Source organism: Thermobia domestica, chromosome 7 (genome assembly GCF_964235325.1).
Source record: "Thermobia domestica chromosome 7, izTheDome1.hap1.1, whole genome shotgun sequence".
NCBI lineage: Eukaryota > Metazoa > Arthropoda > Insecta > Zygentoma > Lepismatidae > Thermobia > Thermobia domestica.
In genome coordinates, this window is record NC_137460.1 from 88,053,836 (window position 1) to 88,074,694 (window position 20,859).

A 20,859-nucleotide genomic window follows, 5' to 3' on the forward strand; every position below is an offset into this window, starting at 1 on the left:
ACTGAAAATACTACATTTGTTATTCAGTGTTGCAAACTAATGATGTTATAGTTGACAATCATCCGGAATTTGGAAGCCTCTATCACACATACAGCGCAACGGAGATGAACAAGACAATGCATATCGGAAGTACCTTGGCGTTGGATACTATGGTCACGGTATGACTTGTTTAGAATGAATAGCAACGAAGTTACAAGGGCTTGAAAATTAGAATTTTTCTGAAAGGCTTTATTTCGAAAAATGCTTAGATTAGTATCGTATCTAGTTGCTTGTGTGCTTTGCAATGGATGTGTAAATTATTTTGCTGTTTACAGCGCTTCGATATCTTAAACCTTTCCGGAGATATGATCAGCATTGCTGAAGTTTGCAATACTGCTTAAATCAAATCATGTAACTGCGAGGACTAGTTGTAATTATACCTACTAAAAGTTATTCCTGGAATGCTACAAAAGAGAAGGAAACCAAAATCGGTTTCAATATTGTCCAGAAATACGCTATTTTCAGCAGTGTTGGTAACTTTATCAATGTTTATCATATCTCCGGAACGGTTTGAGATATCGAAGTGCTGTAAACGGCAAAATGGTTTGTTTGCCAATTGTAAACCACACAAGTAATTAGGTATGATACTTACCTTAGCATGTTTTCGAAATAAAGCCTTTCAAAAAAATTCAAATTTTCAAGCTCTTGTAACTTCGTTTGCTATTCATTCAAACAAGTCATACCATGACCATAGTATCCAACGCTGAGGGTCTTCCAATGTTCATGGTCTTGTCCATCTCCGTTGTGCTGTATGTGTGATTGAGGCTTCCAAATTTCAGATGATTGTGATACTATAACATCATTAGTTTGCAACACTGAATAATAAATGTAGTATTTTCAGTTTTCATTTAACATGTCGATTTGAAATACGTAATAATCTGACGTAGTGCCATTTGAAAAATATAACTTTATATCTTAAATATAACTTTATATTTATACTTTATGGGAGATGGCAACACTGTTCACTGGGTGGTTTTGCTTATTACGTAAAACGATATCCCCCTCTTTATAGTTGTTTCGTGCAAAGTTTCGCTTTGTCCCTCTTTTGGTTTCTCCGTTATCACGGATGTTCCAGATAAATTGTCCACCCTTTATATATCTGTTACTATTACTTTAAATTTGTTGCTAATGAGTTTGATTTACCAACCAAAACTATATGTTTACACTGTTGGTCTGTCTGTCCTACTTGATGGTTCACCATCAATTTCGGCCAACACAAGTTAGAAACTGAGAAACTGAGCGTCAGAAAAATGCAACTCGCTTCCATGCTTAACTCAACTCTCTACGAAAACCGGAAGTGACAGAAATTCACTGGAACTTCTAGTTTGAATACTGATCTACATACAGCAAAAAAGATGCAATATAGAGCACCTGCGGTTTTCTTTTTCAATCGACATAGCGCTCTAAGAATATATACCACCTTCTCTCTTAATCCTCTATTCAAACCAAAAGTGGCAGAAATCAACCATTTCCGGTTTTAATATTGGTTGTTATAGAGTAAAAACACAAATTGACATCGCGAAATTTTAGTTTCTTTTTGCAATCAATTAAGCATCCCAAGAATACAATATATTTCATTTCCACTCTAGTGTCTTTCCGGTTTCAATATTAATTGATAAAATATCACGCCATACAAACCAAATTCCTTCACGTGGTGTACAAGTAACACGGCTACTTGTTTTTATTCATTTATGATTGTTTCTAACGTTATGTTGTACACTTACTCGTACAATGCTAAGGCTAGTTTACATTATTGTTAACATTTACTCAGTTTCCGATTTGCACTGCAAAGCAAAATGGAAATTAGTATTATTCACCTCATAAGCTTTCCGTTTAACATCTTCAGTTCCTAATTTTCGGAACCGTTTTTTTTCCCGCCCTCTTCCCTAGTCTAAAAATGAAATGAAATCTTTAAGTTTTACGTCCTACGGTTATGCCGGTTAGGCTAAAGGAGACGGTGATGATGAGTGATGAATGAAATGGTGGAATGAAGAAAGTGGGAGGAAACGGGAGAACCCCGAGAAAACCCACGCACACGGTGTTTGTCCACCACAAAGTTCACTTGGCGGGGGCTGGGATCGAACCCGGGACCCCAAGCACCAGAGGTGAACGCTCTACCACTGAGCCACCGCGGTCCCTCTTCCCTAGTCTAGTGGCAAGAGCGTGTGTCTTTGGTGCACGACGTCCCAAATTCGATGTCCGGTAGGAGAACATCGAACGTATTATAGTGGGTCAGATTCCACTTAAACTATAGATCTCGTTCTATATAACCTCCCTGCTAGTAAATGGAGGTTACAAATAAAAACTGATCAACCATTCTAGTAATTTTTAGAGAAAAAAATGCACGACGAAAAAAGGTACATGAAGATGATACGATCTGGGAAGATGTAATTTTATATTTTTAATATTTACTATCTACATATACTTACTTGATCCCTATCTCCTTTAGATCATTCTCAGACAATGTCCAGAATTTTTTCAGATCTATTCCCTTCTCTTCAAAAAGAGGCAAATACTTTTTCAAGTTTAACATTTCCAATAACGTTTCTAAATCTTCAGGTGGTGATACATCTGCAAATATTAATGAAACATAATTTTACTTAGACATTAATACATATACAATCCTTATTTGAAAATATTTAATGAAACAATTTTATTTAGACACTATTACAGGTATAATCTTTAGACAAATATACAGTGTGTCTGAACTATACGAACGAACTTCGAGAGGTGATTCTACAAGTTTGAAAAAAATCTATTAGTCTGTGCGAATCAATGATTAGTTTAGGAGATACAGGGTTCCGAAATTATGGAATAAAAGACTTTCGAGCTAGAAATTACCAAGATATATGCCCATTATAGACTCGTAATTTGCTCTATCCAAAGAGCAGAATGTTTCAGTCATATACAGTGGTTCCATATGAAATTTCCTGGAAACTCTGGGAAGCAAACATAGGCGCAAATGTACTGATCATTAATAAACGATAATTTGTTTGCGAGATGTATGTGTCTCACAAAGCTAATGATGTAGAACCCGATGTGCGTGGTTGCATACCACCCACATGTAATAGCAAGTGTATGTCGCTTTGAATGAGAAATGGACCTACGAACTCGAGGAGGTTGTACGTCCTTGGGTCAAGGCCAGCACTAATATCCCTACAGGTAAAGGTCCTTAGAAAGATGAAACTGGACATCTTGAAAGCTGTAAATATGTATATCTGGGACATATTCGCATAGTGTATGAATCGATGTGGATGAGTGAGACGAAAGAATGAACAGTGATATAATCTCCCAAAGAAACGGTGCAGCGGTACAGAAGTTGCCACAGGTTTGGCACCAAGGGTTTAATATAGTATAGTTATGCGAAGCCACACTCCGTGAAAGGCAGATGGCATGCGCAGGACAAAACGATCTCATTAACGAACAGACAGCAATGTGTCATTTGGGCAGAAGATAGTACTACTACCGCATGTTATCTTCTGGTACGTTAGTACATAGTAAGACTAGAAGGTGCTGGAGAATGAAAAAGTGTGTGCTGGAGGGTGTAAGAGTGCAATTGGGCTAGTCGTTGGTAAAATGGTTCGTTATTCGTACCAAGAACAGGCGAATATGCTTTTCATATATAGAAAAGTTAATGAAATGGTCGACAAGTAGTACGGCTGTCTGGACAATGATTTCGCCAGCGACAGCAACCAGCATATAAAACATTTATGGCCATATATCGTTGCCTCTCTGAAAGTAGAACACTAGTGCCTGTGAATGTCGACGATGGCTGACTGCGTCATGTACGGACGCCGGATGTGGAGGGTCATGTTTCCAACTATTGAGAATAATCTTAGTAGGAGTTTAAGATAGGTAACCCATGAGGTGAATGTAAGCTGTGCTTCTTTATGAGAAGGTACTAGATCCACACTATCTGCACATGGTACAAGAACTAATAGTTGCACATTTTCCCGCACACGAAGTCTTTTGCTGCTGGTTTATAGTACATGCCCCTACCATTGTGACACGTCTGTTTTCTGTTCATAGATGAAGCTGCATTTGGGATGGATGTAATCACTAATCTTCATAACACTCACATATGGCACATGGGCTAATGAAAATCCCCATGCAACACACATCGAGTGTTCCATCATACAGGCCGCATTAGACTTAACGTGTGAGTTGGTATTGTTGGTAATAACCTTATTGGGCCCTAATCCTGTCCGAACGACTTACTGGAGCAGTGTACTTACAGTTCATGAGGAACACTTTGTCGATATTACTCAAAGATGTGCTCTTTGCGGCGCGTCAGCGCATGTGAATAATACAGGATAGTACTCCACCACTATTTAGACTGAACCCAGGAAGGTGGATTGGACGAGAAGGACTTGTAGCACGGTCCTTCCGATCTCCAGATCTTAATACTCTAGGCTTTTGCTTTTGAGGACATGTTGGCAAGGGTGGGACGTATGTCACCACTATTATTAGTGTCAAATTCAAAGTTTTCGGAGTCGCTGAGATGAATACGCAACATTCCCAACGAAGTCCAACTTTATCCCCCACAGTCATGAAGTTAGGAGGGGGGTGAAAATTAGCATGCCCAATGTCAAATTAAAAGATTTCAGGATCGCTAAACTGTTTGGTGACAGTTTAGATGACATTTGAGCCCAAATTTAGGCCAGAAGGGACATGGTAGCTGGTCCGGAAAATGACAGGGGCAATGTCGAAGACATTACTCGTCGATATTCTTTTTGTTTCACTCATATTGAGAGGGACAACGCTATCCGATGTTTATTTAAAACACTTATGTTCACAGGGGAAACGTCCAAGGCTTGTTCTTCGTTGTTTATGTACGAAGGTGGGTTGATAAGTTTTCAGCCTCACCAAGAAAACAAGTAGATAGGAAGCGAAGCTTAGTGTTTTTATTCAACATATTCCCCTTGTAGTGCAATGCACTTTTCACATCGCAGCTGCAGTGCTTGCAGGCCAGACAGATAGAAGTCGGATGAACGCTCTGCAAACCAGGCCTTTGTTTGAGAAATGATGTCATCGGCGCCATTGAAATGCGTTCCCTTTAAAAATATTTTCAATTTAGGAAAGATATAAAAGTCTGATGGAGCCAAATCAGGCGAATAAGGTGAATGTTCCTGTATTTGAAACCGTAGGTCCTCCAATTTTTGCAATGTCAGACGTGCCTTGTGTGAGGGCGCATTATCCTGGAGGAAGATTACCCCTTTTGACAGCTTTCCACGTCTCTTCTTCTTTAGTGCTGCTTTCAGTTTGTCCAAAAGAGATGGCTGCATTGCTGGTTTCACCCGATTTCAAATAATCCAGCAATAGAATTCTTTGGCAATCCCAGAAAACCGTAGCAAGGACCTTAGCAGAGGAGCGCTGTGTCCTAGCCTTCTTTGGACGTAGAGAACCGCTGTGGCGCCATTCCGCCGATTGCTGTTTCGTCGTGGGATCGTAGAAATATAACCAGGTTTCGTCCTGTTACCAGCCGTTGCAAAAAATTGGCCTTATCCGCTTGAAATTGGGACAGAACTGCCTTACTTGCCTCTACCCGTTCACGCTTCTGATCTGCGCTCAAAAGTTTCGGAATCCATTTTGCTGCGATCTTCCTCACACCCAAGTCTTCATGGATAACTTTCACACCCGTTTATGACTAATGCCCAATGTGTCCTCTATCTGAGCTGGATTCGGCGATTGTCGAGAATCATCCGGTGAATGGCGTCAATCATCTCGGGAGAGGTCACTGAAATTGGTCTGCCACACCTTGGATCATCGTTCAGACCAAATGGCCACGTTTGAAGTGCGCTGTCCATTTCTTCACAGTGGCATACGATGGTGCCGTGTCCCCCAATATCGTGACAAGGTCGTTGTGGATCTCCTTCGGCGAGTCTCTCTTTAGGAAGAGGTACTTGATGAATGCACGGTGTTCAAATTTACTAATTTGTGGGATGTGGGCTGACATCCTCACTTTGGACCTGAAAAAAATAAATTAAAATTCGTTTAGTCAAACCAAATTTTGCACAGTAGCTTCACAAATTACAAGCCTCATAAACGTATATAACTTTTATATCTAGCTTTGTTTGAACCTGGGTAGGCTGAGAACTTATCAATCTACTCTCGTATTTCACTGACATTGACATGGGTAAGGACAAAAGCGTTCTCTTAGGTAATTTCACTAATATTAACAATGCAACGCCATCCCTTATTTATTTTGTTTCACTCATTTCTTTGCCTTCAAATATGCATAAACCTTATTTTCCCCGTGCGAAGAACAGGTATTTCAGGTAGTACACACATCGAGTAGTTATTATGAGAAGTTTATTTAATCCACTCGTAAATGATGATGTTTTAATGCATACTTTACAACGAAGATTTACTAGATAATGTTATAAATAAGTGAAAATATTTTTTTAAATGGGAGTATATATGTAGATTTACAGTATAACAGTACAATATGTAATTTTATTCACAGTTTCTACAAAGTTTACTTCTTTGTACTTCGATATAATGTAACCGTTATAAGAACAGAAATAGCAGCTAGCAAAAAATATAAAGAAATTTGGATACATACACCGAATTTTAGAATAAAAGAACATACGAGATGAAAAAAAAAAAGAAAGAAAGAAAACGACTGCCGATGCAAGGCTGAATAAAACATTTGAAAAGATATTTACACGAAAACTGACTAGGAACGACATATCTCAGAATCACGGGTCATCTAAAAATGAGAAACATCTAGGCCTCGAATCAACTTAATAAAATGTGGAACAAAATTAAGAGTTATCCATGCTGAGGAGATAAATGTGTTTATTGATAATGATGTTAATACTTCGTTGCAAATGACGACCACCATCGGTTAGATATTAATTACAAACCTATATAACGTACCTAGGAAAAACAAGGTAGATAAGTCACCTCTAATGTTTAACAATTCTATGCTATCAAACAGCACAATTAAATTGATTTCACTTGTTTTTAGTTTTCCTTTCCTGAAATGATTGTGAAACAGAAATTTGTCTCCTTGCGGACATTTGACTCCATACATTACATCTACAGACGTGTTCAAATTATTAGACTCACACTCGAAAAATGCAAAGTTGATGTTGCAATTCTAATTTCGGAGTTCTAGAACATGTAATTTCATAGTTAAACCACAAATATAGAATCCTTCATTTGTTTACTCTACAGTTGAAGAGGTGATATCGTTGAACAGCAGATGGCATTAGTGGGAGACGGAGTTTTGAAAGTGGAGTTTCAGTTGTAGACAGCTATTGTGGTTTCCATCAACAAGTTGCAGTCTGAAGTGTTGTGGTTGCAGTCGTAAGTAGTTACGACATTGAAATCGTTCAACAGTTCGAAATGGGTTAATCTAAAGTGATTGTGACATGTTTATTTGTGTATTAATCTTTTATTCGATGTAGTCCTGTAGTTGCGGCATAATGGGAAAAGCCAGAGACCTTCCTCCACGTAAAGTGGAAGTTATAAAACACTGCTGACGGAAGGAAGATATATACAATGACAAATTGCTAGTAGAGTTGGGGTAGGGGAAAAATTTGTGGGTAAAAACTCTGTTGCAATAAGCAAGAAGCAAATATATCAGCAAAATAGGGTTGGGAAGCTTGGGCGAAACCCAAAGCTATCGCTAAGAGGTATCAAAAAACTAAAAAGATTGGCTCTGGGAGACAGGAATGCAACTTCTAGAGACTTAAGCATTAAAATGGCTGAGTATGGTGCAAACATTTCGCCTGAAAGTGTTCGAAGGATTCTTTGTGTTGAGGGAATAAAAGCAGGCAGACCAAGAAAGAAAGCAAAAATTACTCCAATCATGGCAAAGAGCCCCTCGAATGGGCACGAGGCCTAGAACATTGGACTGCTGATGATTGCAGAGTAGTGTCTTTTAGTGATGAATCATGTGTCTTCGTGTCTGATGAATGTTCACATGTGCAACGTCGACCTGAGGAATCCAAGTTAAAATGTCTCCAGCAAACCATGAAGCATCCTAGTTTAGTCGTAGTCTGTGGTGTGATGTCTATCGTCATCACACGAAATTAGTGTCCTTCCCTGGCCAGACAACAGTCCTGATATGGACCCGATTGAAGACCTTTGGAGCTTCATGAAGAAAAAGCTAAAGAAGAAGCTCATTACAATCAAACATCAACTGATCGAGATCAACAATTTGTGGTATCATGGTGCTAAATTGAAAGTAAAATGTGCTAAACTCGTACATAGCATGCCACAAAGGATAAAGACTTAATAAAGAATAAGAAATTTCATACGAAATAGTAATCTTTGTGTTAGAGATCATTTTCTTGTAAATATTCTAATACATTTTTCGTTTCCAATTTGGATATACACATTGTATAGTAATTACATTTGAATGTCATGTACGCATTTATTTTATTGATATTGAAAAGCATGTGCTACATCCACTAGAAATTGGGACAGAGTTACAAAGCAATAATTTGGATTAAGTTCGAACGTATTTTCTCACATAATGTTGAAAGAACAGTAAAATATTCAGAAATCGAATCTTTAGTCTAATAATTTGAACACGTCTGTACATTTAATACTCAATTTACAAGGTTTCTCAATAAGCTAAATAAATTTTACCATTACGGATCAATGCTTTGCTATTCATTTTATGTTAGAAGGTTTAAAAGCACAACGGTATTTATTTAGCAGTCTACATATTTATGCCACATGGTGTATAGTGTACACAAAGCAGGTAGAAATATGAATAATATGAATGAGGAATTACCCAAAAGTTTCAATAATTCTAATTTACATAACTATCTTAATTGAAATATTTGCTTTCATACCATTCCCTATTATCATAGGAGGCCGGCAATCGACGACTTCTCTAACGATACGTGCAACTGCTGTCGAACTATCTTCGTTGGAGTGATGCAACATTTCTTTCGAAGCTTTGCTATCATTTCTCGTATCTTGATTGACAGATCTCTCTTCCGCAAATCCTACAAAAGAATTGAATTCAATAAATACAAGCGAACACACGTTGGGTGACTGTAGATTGGTAACTGATTCTGAAGGATCATTACTTGTAACATCAAAGAGAATGTGATTACTATTATTTGTTGTATAGATATGCGGAAATCAGCAATATTTCTACTCTGTCATTATTATTATAAAACATACATTTCTTCATCGTCTACGACTACTTCTATTCTAATGCAAAAGGGGTTTCGAAACTTCTTTATTACTAAGTACTGTTACCGAAACACTAAATACAGTGGAGTCCCGATTATCCGAGCTTAATCGAAACAAACAAACAAAAAACATCTTTTAAAACCTGGTCTGGTTACAACGATAAACAGTTTTTAAGCCTTTGTTTCAGCAACAAAGCACAAGTGAAGCTGGAGTAAAGATAACAACCATGCCCGACGTTGCACAATTTTGTTTTTTCCTGTATGAACTTCGAAATACTTATTGGAAGATCTAGAAAATAACAATACGCTTGTCGAAAGCCTAAAAGAGGTTACTCTAAAAGATGCCATTTACTGGGTGACAGAATCTTGGGACAATGTGAATCTACTTGTCCTGAAAAGCTGGAAACATATTTCACCAAATAACGATAGCAAAAGGATGGCACAAACTCCAGAATCTTCAAATGATGTAGAATTAGTATATAGATCTCTTGAACAGGCTACAGAGGCAGTAGCAAATGAAGATATGAGTGATTGGATGTGAGATGATGAATACGATGAACTGTTTGATGAGACCATTGTAAACTTGGTCACACAAAATAACAGTTCGGTTGACGTTTTTTTCTAAATGTTAAAGAATCAGTCACCCGAATGATTTGATCGCGATCAAGAAGGTACTGCTCTGCGTAGAACAGCAAGGCGACACGGCACCAGATGATATGCTGTTGCAACGTCAGCGCAATTTAGCGGCCAAGAAAACTAGACAGCTTAATGAAGCAGAAGTCTATGAAATAATTCTGTTTATATATACTATGTGATCAAAAGTATCCGGACACCTGGCTGAAAATGACTTACAGGTTCGTGGCGCCCTCCATCGGTACTGCTGGAATTCAATATGGTGTTGGCCCACCCTTAGCCTTGATGACAGCTTCCACTCTCGCACGCATACTTTTGGTCAGGTGCTGGAAGGTTTCTTGGGGAATAGCAACCCATTCTTTACGGAGTGTTGAACTGAGGAGAGAGGTCGATGTAGGTCGGTGAGGCCTAGCACGAAGTCGGCGTTCCAAAACATCCCAAAGATGCTCTATAGGATTCAAGTCAGTACTCTGAGCAGGACAGTCCATTACAGGGATGTTATAGTCGTGTAACCACTCCGCCACAGGCCGTGCAGTATGAACAGGTGCTCGATCGTGTTGGAAGATGCAATTGCCATCACCGAATTGCTCTTCAACAGTGGGAAGCAAGAAGGTGCTTAAAACATCAATGTAGGCCTGCGCTGTGAGAGTGCAAGCCCCCTCCAAGAAAAACACGACCACGCCATAACACCACCACCTCCGAATTTTACTGTTGGTACTACACACGCTGACAAATGACGTTCACCGAGCATTCGCCATACCCACACCCTGCCATCAGATCGCCACATTGTGTACCGTGATTCGTCACTCCACACAACCTTTTTCCACTTTTCAATCGTTCAATGTTTACGCTCCTTACACCAAGCGAGGCGTCGTTTGGCATTCACCTGCGTGATGTGTAGCTTATGACCAGCCGCTCGACGATGAAATCCAAGTTTTCTCACCTCACGCCTAACTGTCTTAGAACTTGGAGTGGATCTTGATGCAGTTTGGAATTCCTGTGTGATGGTCTGGATAGATGCCTGAATATTACACTTTACAACCCTTTTCAACTGACGGCGGTCTCTGTCAGTCAACAGACGAGGTCGGCCTGTACGCTTTTGTGCTGTACGTGTCCCTTCACGTTTCCACTTCACTATCACATCAGACACAGTGGACCTAGGGATGTTTAGGACTGTGGAAATCTCGCGTACAGACTTCTGACACAAGTGACACCCTATCACCTGACCACGTTCGAAGTCCGTGAGTTCCGCGGAGCGCCCCATTCTGCTTTCTCACGATGTCTAATGACTACTGTGGTCGCTGATAATGAGTATCTGGCAGTAGGTGGCAGCACAATGCACCTAATATGAAAAAACGTATGTTTTTGGGGGGTGTCCGGATACTTTTGATCACATGCAAGAATAATATGGATCCAATTAATATATTCAGTGTTATAATGCAAAAGGAGGTACCTACATACAGTGTCCATCGTGCAGTTAGAGCAAGAAGCAGGTAGCTCCAGGAAAATTTCTGAAAGTGGACATACTTGGTTCTTGCATCCAACCCTCCAATTATACTTTCTCTTTCATTCATTTTAAGTGGTCTAGTACAAAAGATACTAGGAAAAGTTTTACAATACGATGCAACCATGTGTAGCAGGTTGCAGGTTATTAGCAGTGATAAACTGCTTGATATGGCATGTTGGTCACGAAATGAGATACAAGCAGTTTTGTTGTATAATTTCGCGCGTGGTTTAAATATAGACCAATGCTTAGAAGAAATTACTCTTGTACTGGGTGGTGTATCCGCATTGTACAACTATATTTAGGTGGTGCAGAGCAATCTAAAGGGAAAATTTCACTCTGTAGGACACTGAGAGGGGTTGGGGTGGGAAAGGCTACGAACGTCAGTTACGGAGGAAAACATTACTGTTGTTAGGAAAATGCCTGACGAAGACAAGCGAGTGATCTATCACAAGACTGAGAATAGTTTAGGCATAAATGCACCAGCAATTTGTTCGATTCTGCATGAAGAAACTTTGTCGTCTCTGGGTGCCGCATAATCTGACTGAAGAGCAGATGACATAACATGCGACACTGTGCCGGGAGATTCTGCAAAAGTTTGATATGGGACAATCTCGATATGTGAACAACATCGTGACAGGTGACGAGACACTATTGTTATACTATTATGATATGCCGACCAAGACTCAGTACAACGTTTGGGTCTTTGATGATGAGAATATACCTGTAGCTGTCAGGAAATTCTGATTAGTAAAGAAGAAAATGATACCTGTATTTTTCAAATCGAGTGAAATTGTGGAGCGTGACATTTTGAACACACAGCTAATTGGTATACTGAACAGTGCCTGTCTAAAGTCATTGAATCTATGAAAAACTTAGGATTAAATTCAAGAATGGACACCTAGTTCCTCCATCATGACAATGCTCCAGCACACCGCGAGAAAGCCTGCACCAAATACTTGAACACTACAGGATTGAAACTTATTGAGTGTCCTCTTTACAGTCCAGCCCGTGCTCTCTGCGACTTTAGACTGTTCCCGCGTGTGAAAATGAAGCTGAAAGGGATACAGTTTTCCAGTGGTGAGGATCTTCTGAAGGCTTGGGACGAGTGTGCCTTATTCCCTAGTGAAACCTGGCAGATCTGGTTTGATGATTGATTTCGGAGGATGGAGAGGTGTGTTGAATGTAGTGGAAATTATTCTGAAAATAAATAAGTTAAACTTTCATAGTACACTTTGAATTTCAAATTTTATTTATTTTAAAATTACTATTATTTGCATATCTCCATACTAGTTAATCCGAAAATTTGATTACAAATTTTTGTGATATGGTCTGCTTATATTTGTTGTTATACAGCATACTTTTTGCTTGCAGAAAGTTCCCCTGTGGAACCGAAATATTCCATAGTAAATATATCAGTATATCAAAAACTAATGAGTTTTATTTTAAATTTGTCCTCGTCATATCATGGAAGTTTAAATATTGTGTGTTATATGTTTTAAACTTAATAAATATTATGTTTTACATGTTGTAAAATTAACTAATTCTCTTACAAACTAAACGTGCTTTATTAAAAGATCCCGAAATGCTTAAACGCAATTGCTATGTTTCATAATGATGTAACGTAAAGTAGTGCAACACTGAGTAATTACTTGTATTCATAATTAGAAATGCAAAAGTTCGGGGAAAAAAAAACGGAATACAAAATCTGTCCCCGCTTTTTTTGCCTGGAAAATTTTGGCCCTTTTTAAATACTTCGATTTTAATGGAGGGATAAGAGTATGATTCTCTTCAATATTTTATTTTTCATTATAACAAGAGAAAACATTTAATTGCTAGATTCTGAAGAAAAAATCCTGAAACATTCGATAATAATAATAATAATAATAATAATAATAATAATAATAATAATAATAATAATAATAATAATAATAGGCTAATCAATAGGAAAGAAGCAAGGCAGTTCAGTGAACTCAGGGATTCTCTAGTTGCAACAAATTTTGTAGAAAATGAAATGAAACGATATCTTTCGGTTTAACGTTCTACGATTATGCTCTTTACGATACGGGAGACAGATGATTAACGCAAGTGAATAATAATAGAAGAGTTGATGGAATGAGAATGTGGAAGAAGTGGGAATGGCAAGAGGAAACCCACGGACACGATTTTGTCCACTACAAACTTGCTTGGCTGAGTATCAATCAAACCAGTGACCTCCGCACCAGAGATATGCGCTCTACCACTGATCCACCATGCCCCTGATTATTTCTCAAGATATTAGATTAATGTTTAACGAAAACAATGAGATTAACAGTGTAGACAATAACTGTTCTGAAAATGAAGTAGGTTTCGTGGTACAAAATTATCATGTAAACCAGTAAAACATTCACAAAGATGTATAACTTCGAAGCACTTGGTAAGATAGACAACCAATGTAATGCCAGTTTGAAAACCAATCACGACAGTCAGTATTGAACAAAGCATAGAACCCAAATGCAGAATGTTGTAAACGCACTTGCTCAATTGAAGGGTAAGGGGAAAAAACAAGGAATGTCCATGTATGTGATTTTTCTGGTGCTTTGCCCTATCTGTTGGTGAGTCTTGGTACTATTTGACTGTATATGCTATGCATGAGTAAATGTAGAAATGTCCATGTAAAATAGGTAAAAGATTTAACTAACCATATTCTTCTTACGCGGTTTTCAATATTAAAACGACGATTTCTCGAAAATATAATTTTGTGACTCCTTCTTTTTTCCTTTGTCCTTCAATTGTATAACCCACTACAGAGAAATGAAAGTGATAAGTCAATAGGAATCATAAAAAGCCATAAAACAAAAATTTTCGTTTTTTGCTAAAAGAAGCCGTTCTTTTTAACGGAAAAATCCTCTATCTCAAAAAAGCCAGCATCTTCGCATAGTAGAATGTTGACGTGATATCTATTCATTTTAGAAAATGCATTTAAAAAAAAATAAACAGGTACTCTGTAATGTGTTATCACCGAATAGGTATTAAAAAAAATCGTCGCTAAGCATTAAATCAATTCTGACAGTCATAATTTATTTCCACAAAAGTATTACGCATTAAAAATATATAATACTTTTATAATTTGTCCCTCCCAATCATGGCGTCATTCCCACAAGTGCTTGGAGGAGATCCCTCAAATTTACCATTCTCCCTCCCCCCCCAAAAAGAAAGTAGTAGTAGTAGAGGAGACTAGGCACTTATGCGAACAACTTGCAGCCTAAAACCTGCCAGTGGACAGCTCCATTTCCAACTCAATACAAAGAAAAAAATAAAATAAAAAAAATAAAAGCTAACAAAAGCTAACAAAACAAATGGCACTCTAAAATGTTTTCATTCAACAACAACGCTCCGTTCCACGCGTTACTTACTACTATATATATAGAGAGAGAAATCACATAAAAAAAATCTTCTTATCGACTCTGATATAGTTATAACAAAACTTTACACTGTTACTTCCAGATTCAAAATTTTTCTACTAATACATAATCTCATGGTATGTTCTTGAAAATTTTAATTATGTAGAAAATTTAAAAGAAATATTTAAATGTCAAATCATACGTACTTCCCCTTAAAATGTAATCCACTATCAGCTGTGCTATTGTCAAGTACCCCTTTCGTAAGGCCAACATTTGCGCAGTCTTTCCATCATGCGACGCAATAGTTACATTTACACCGTATTGCAGGAGTACTTCCAAAATATGTCCCCTACCATTCTCAGCTGCCAACATAGCTGTAGTGTAACCGCGTATATCATCCCTGAAACAGGAAAAGCAGTCTATTAGAAACAGTAAAGATACAAAATGTAAATGATATGGTTACTGATCCAAGACCACAGTAGAAGAAATTCGATATTTCTAGTTTTACGTCCTACGCTTATGCCCTTTAAAGCAAAAGGAAACGGATGATACATAAAAGTGAATGATTACGAATGAAACGGTGCATTGAGAATGTGGGAGGAAACGGGGAGAGCCATGAGAAAATTAACGGACACGATGTTCTCCATTACAAACTCACGCGGCTGGGATCGAAACAGGAATCCCTCGCACCACAGATGAGAGTTCTACAATTGAGCCACCGTGCTTCCCCCTTCTCCCACGAGGAATAAAAGAATACCTTTTAATTGATAACAACACTAATTGTTTATCTAAATTTTCACGATGAATTTTCACTTAAACTTTTTCTTTTTCTGTCTGTCTGTTTGAGCCGCATATACAGGGTAAGCATAAAGTCTTGCCCTGATTACAAAAATTCATTGTGCCCCTTTGGTAGCTCGGAGAATGTCTAAGCGGTATTCCAGTTCCCGCCAGGTGTTTTGTAACATGTCTTCTATTACAGAATCCACAGGTGCTTGTATCCCAGCCTTCAGTTCCTCGACGTCAGCAATAGGTGTGGCATAGACTCTGTCCTTGATATAGCCCCATAAAAAAAATGTTGAAACGCTTGCTGAACACGATCAACAGTTGCCTCACTCACATTAGGTCTGCCACTTCTCGAAAAATCTTCATCGCTGCCTGTTGCTTTAAATCTTTCATACCATCGCTTTATTGATTTCACATCTGGAGGGCTGCGGCCATACGAAGTCAGAAACTTACGCTGAACACTGATGGGCGATTTGCTTTCGTGATACCACAGCACGCATTGCGCTTTCTCCTGCTTCGATGCCATTTCGCAAACTAACCCGCACGCGCCAAGTAACGTACTGCGTCACTCTTGGGTAGCACCAGTGCCATCTATTGGTCTTAAAAAAAAAAAAAAACTTGTAATACTAACCTATGTAACGGACCAGAATTTACATTATTCTGTCCAACGGTTATTCCGTAATAAATTTTTATAATCAGGGCAGGACTTTATGCTCACGGTGTAATATTGATAAAAGTCCAGCTGAAATAATTTCGTGATCTTACTCATTTGCTTCTTCATTTCTCTCTCTTTTTTCTTCCAATTCAAGGACTGAGGATCAGTCAAATTAACAATAAATGTGATCGCCTCTATATAATCACCTTTAAACTGTGTTGAATAAATACGTATTTTCTACATTCTGATTTTCCTCTTATTTCACTTTTTCTCACTATCCTGAGTATGATAGCTGCTTATTTTAACAAATGGACGTAGGCTAATGATTAACGATCTTGTTTTGTACTGAAAAGTTCCGGGCTCGAATCTGATAGTAGATCATCCTTACAAGTTTTTCATCAGTTCAGCTGTCTAATGCTAGAACGGCACCTTTACATATAAGTCCTGGTCGACCACCTTCTTCTCTCATCAACGTTGTTATTGATTATTAAAGATTCCAGTGGGAACTGACTTCGCAAAATGTAACTGGAAGTTCGTTAAGTAAATAAATAAACAAACTTAAGTATATACTCCAGTTCAGTTCAGCAAGCTGTTCGAGTGAAACGTAAAAGCACGCAAAAATAACAATGGAAAGTGCGCATTGTTATGTAAGGTAACCTAGGATACCTGAATCAGTTTCCCAGCAACGCTGTATTGTTGGTATGGTGAGAACCCAAGGGAACAGCCTGCTGAACTGGCAACGTTGTTTTTTCAGTTAACATGGAGCTTTACCAATGAGAAGCTGAAACGGCTGGAGCGACTGGAGAAATTCCACCATTTTAGACTGAAAACTTCCTATTGGCAACTTCCTCTCTCCAATTTTTCGTATCATTACTCGTAACAGAGTTGGCCTATGGCCCCGAATTTTTTATGCATTCTGTATTGTAATCAAAACAATGGAAACATCTGTAGCTGCAACACATAAGATACGAGGTCAGACTAGCTGATGCTGGCAACCTGCAGACTGAAACCGCCATCAGCATGTGATCTTGGGAATGCTCCAGTAGCACAGCACATGGAACTCACGAAATATTATTAATTGTGGAGTTAGAGGTTGAAGAGTGCAGTTGTGTGTTGGAACCCCGTCACAACAATGGAAGCACGTAATATTGAGCAGCGCTATGCAATCTCCTTTTGTGTGAAACTTGGTGAGACTGTCGCGGTAACGTACCGGAAGCTTCAGCAGGCCTTTGGAAATGAAGTGTTATCAATGGCACAGGTGTATCGTTGGCACAAAATGTTTGCGGAAGGCAAAACAGAAGTTGAAGATGAACACCAGTGGGCGACCCACAACAACACGAACGGAAGAGAACACAGACAGGATGAGGGAACTGGTGCGAGCGGATAGACGATTAACCGTGAAAATGATTACGAATGAACTGAACATGAATCAAGAAACAGTGCGTCTGATATTAACTGAAAGTTTAGGAATGCGAAAAGTATGCGCCAAACTGGATCCGAAAAATCTCACACTGGAACAAAAAGATGACCGGATGACTGTGACGGTTACATTGTCTGTTCAGCAGTATTTGGCATCAAAATCCATTACAGTGCTACCACACCCTCCTTATTTACCGGACATCGCCCCGTGTTAATTTTTTTCTGTTCCCAAAGATGAAAGCAGCTCTTAAAGGACACCATTTTGAAGCAGAAACAGACATTCAAACAGCTGTAACACGGGTTTTGGCAGGCATCCCAAAAAGATGACTTCCAGAGATGCTACCAACAATGGAAACGCCGATGGAGTCTGTGTGTGCAAGTACAAAGGGAGTACTTTGAAGGTGATCACATTGTGGTTGGTTGAAAATGTAAGTGAAGTTGTTTTTTTCCAACAATTCTCATTACTTTATTGTCAGCCCTCGTATATCAAGTAGTAAAACTACGGATAAGTGAGCAGCGCTTACCCGTTGTTTGTGGAATATTAGGTGACCATCTTTAGTGGTCAGGCGGGAAAAAAATGAGGCATGTGTTGAAGCGATCAAATGGTGATGCAAAATAGGAAATCTCTTTGAGTTTCAAAGAGATCAAATTGTTGGTGTGCGATTAGTTGGGGCAAGTGTACCTCAAGTTTCCACTGTATTAGGTGCCACGTTTTTCACCACGTATTTGCCACGATACATGTTATCCATACCTTACCTTACTTCAGAGAATTAAGAATTATTGTATCTTGTTGAAATCCTCTCCATGCCGTTAAATATAACAAAGGAAAAATAAATATTGTGTAACTTTTTTGTGTGTCACTTCATTGTGTAACTGCGTCAAAAAGTAACTTTTCTAGTTGTATATGTACAACATAATTTAAAAATAGGAATTAAGGAAAAGAATTATCAGTTTAACGTCTCATAGCTATGCTTTTTAGGCTAAATGAGACGGTTGATACTTGAAATTGATTATTGAAGAATCGATGGAATGAGAATGGGGAAGAAAACGGGAAAACTTTGATAGATACTAAAGGATACGATGTTTGTTTGATTTGTATTTACATTTTCTGTCATCAGAAAGGCTATATAAGATGAGATCTACAAGTTTCAAATGGGATCTGAAATGTTGTGCGTACGTTGATCTCAAACGAGGATCTCGATTATAGGACTAACCATTAGAACAATAAAGGCAGCAGCACACACAATGTTATCCACAACTTATACTCCACGCACTACAGATAAGAACTCTAGCACAGAATCACCGTATACCTGAGAGCTGATAAGAAAAGCTTATTGTTAGATTAAAATATAGGTGTTCTTAACAGAAATATAGAAGCTGTAGTAATCTGTTTTTAAAATGAGTCTTGGTAGACTACTCGTAAACGGTCGGCGTGTCATGAGACTATGCACACATACTGTGTTCGCCCACGGTAAAACTTACATGAATTCAGATTTACTCATATATAAAATAAACTAATTACGTTATCTTTCTATTGTATAATACTTACACAACATTAACATCCGCTCCTTGCTCAAGTAATAGTTTCACAATTGAAAATTGGTCCATATTCACGGCGTAGAAAAGGGGAGTCCAACCTCTTGAGTCTTTTGCTTCAATATCAGCTCCAGTCTGTAATATTTTATATATATAAATTAAAATACCACACTTTGCAGATATTAGGAAGATATTCACTCATTTTGCAAATAGTCCTAATCGTGTGACCAGGAACGGATTGACAAACTTTGGCCCATCCAGCTTAACTATAAAATTGACCCACATTGAAAATTACGATAGTAGTTTCATTTGCAGCAAGGAAGTGCTTTTCAAAGGTCAGTTTGACTTACCCCTCCAAAATAACTTCTGAAGACAGTTAAATACTTCTCTAGAGATTTTGGAGATGTTAGAACTGCTCAAAAGTCATATCTCTGTGCTACTGCTTTGTACTTTATTAGAAAGTCTAGGTCATAATGATTAGGAAATCCAATTGTTATACGTTTGACTATCTTCATTATTTAATTGGCCTTGCACCTTTTTATGTATATTTGGAATGCTTTTGATTCCATTTACCCAGGGTTGATATGTTTAAAACATGTTTTAAACGAGGGCTGCTGTTTTATTCAGTTTGTTTTAAACGTTTTAAACAAATTGTTTTAAACGTGTTTTTTTTTTTTTTCGATGGTGGTTGGACATGTTTAAAACAACTAAAATATCAGATTGAAAAAGCTAATTTAATTTTCTAACAAACAATCCATCCTTCGCAGGATTTGTGCATGAAGTAAATTATAAGCAGAGTTATATTCTTATTATAACAGCAATTACTGAACGAAATTCTGTACGACAATGTGCGTATAACTAAACCAACAGAAATTCAAGTGAAGTATTTGAACATTTCTTAATTTCCAAGAATAACTGAGGTTAAACACACTATACACTATTCTAAGATCCAAATACACAAATTCAAAACTTGAGTATTTTTTGGTCACTATCATTTCTATAATAATGAACAGTTCTCACATCATAAGCTAGAAGAAATACCCTGACAAATACAACTCATAGAAAAGAGCAGTGACTAGCCTACAAGGAGCAAATAACATTTTTTAACTAAACAGTTTTCAAGATACATCTCTATCTGCAACATGGATAGCTAACAATGATTAGAGTACGGCATAATAACACAATTAACCTTTAGACGCCCGCCAGGGATTTTAACAAAATGGTAGACTCTCACGTTCGGGGCTCTGGTGACCCTCCTAATTACCACAGAGTCATGATTTATATACAGTTGGAAAGCTTATAGACCACAGATTCCAACGAGATAACATTCATGAAATTCCCGCCGTATTTGTAGAAACGAACAGACATAAAAGTCATTAAAAAGTATGAAAATATTGACTTTGCGGAGCCCTGGCAACTCTTGCAGTCACCTGCGCTGACAAAATGATGCTAATGTGTAGGCCACATACTTGTGACAATAATATAAGAAATGGTAGCCATTGCTGCCATTGCGTAATGAATTCGTTTTATGTAGGAAGTATTTAAAAAATGCACAGAAAAACATTCATTGAATTAGACATTTCCTCCCCTCCCCCACGGCAGTACCACGTCCATATGCAAATCATTTTTGCTGCACACAACATGTATACGAACAAGAATTATGCTTCTAGACCACTTCAGTAAAATATATCTTGCCTTATAAGAAACCGTTCTGAAACTAAATGTAAATTAGCCAAATTTGACCCC

The 20,859-nt window shown here is 38.1% G+C and overlaps 1 protein-coding gene across 1 annotated transcript in view; it reads right to left on the reverse strand.

The window, feature by feature from the left end:
- LOC145690275 (uncharacterized) overlaps positions 1-20,859 on the reverse strand; it is a 48,001-nt gene that overhangs the window by 14,170 nt on the left and 12,972 nt on the right. Inside the window, exons 4-7 of the mRNA XM_081765026.1 lie at positions 19,127-19,248; positions 14,927-15,120; positions 8,853-9,008; positions 2,469-2,610 (exon numbers count right to left, since the gene is read on the reverse strand). Coding sequence (XP_081621152.1) covers positions 2,469-2,610; positions 8,853-9,008; positions 14,927-15,120; positions 19,127-19,248 — 614 coding nt within the window. The remainder of the gene's footprint in view (positions 1-2,468; positions 2,611-8,852; positions 9,009-14,926; positions 15,121-19,126; positions 19,249-20,859) is intronic.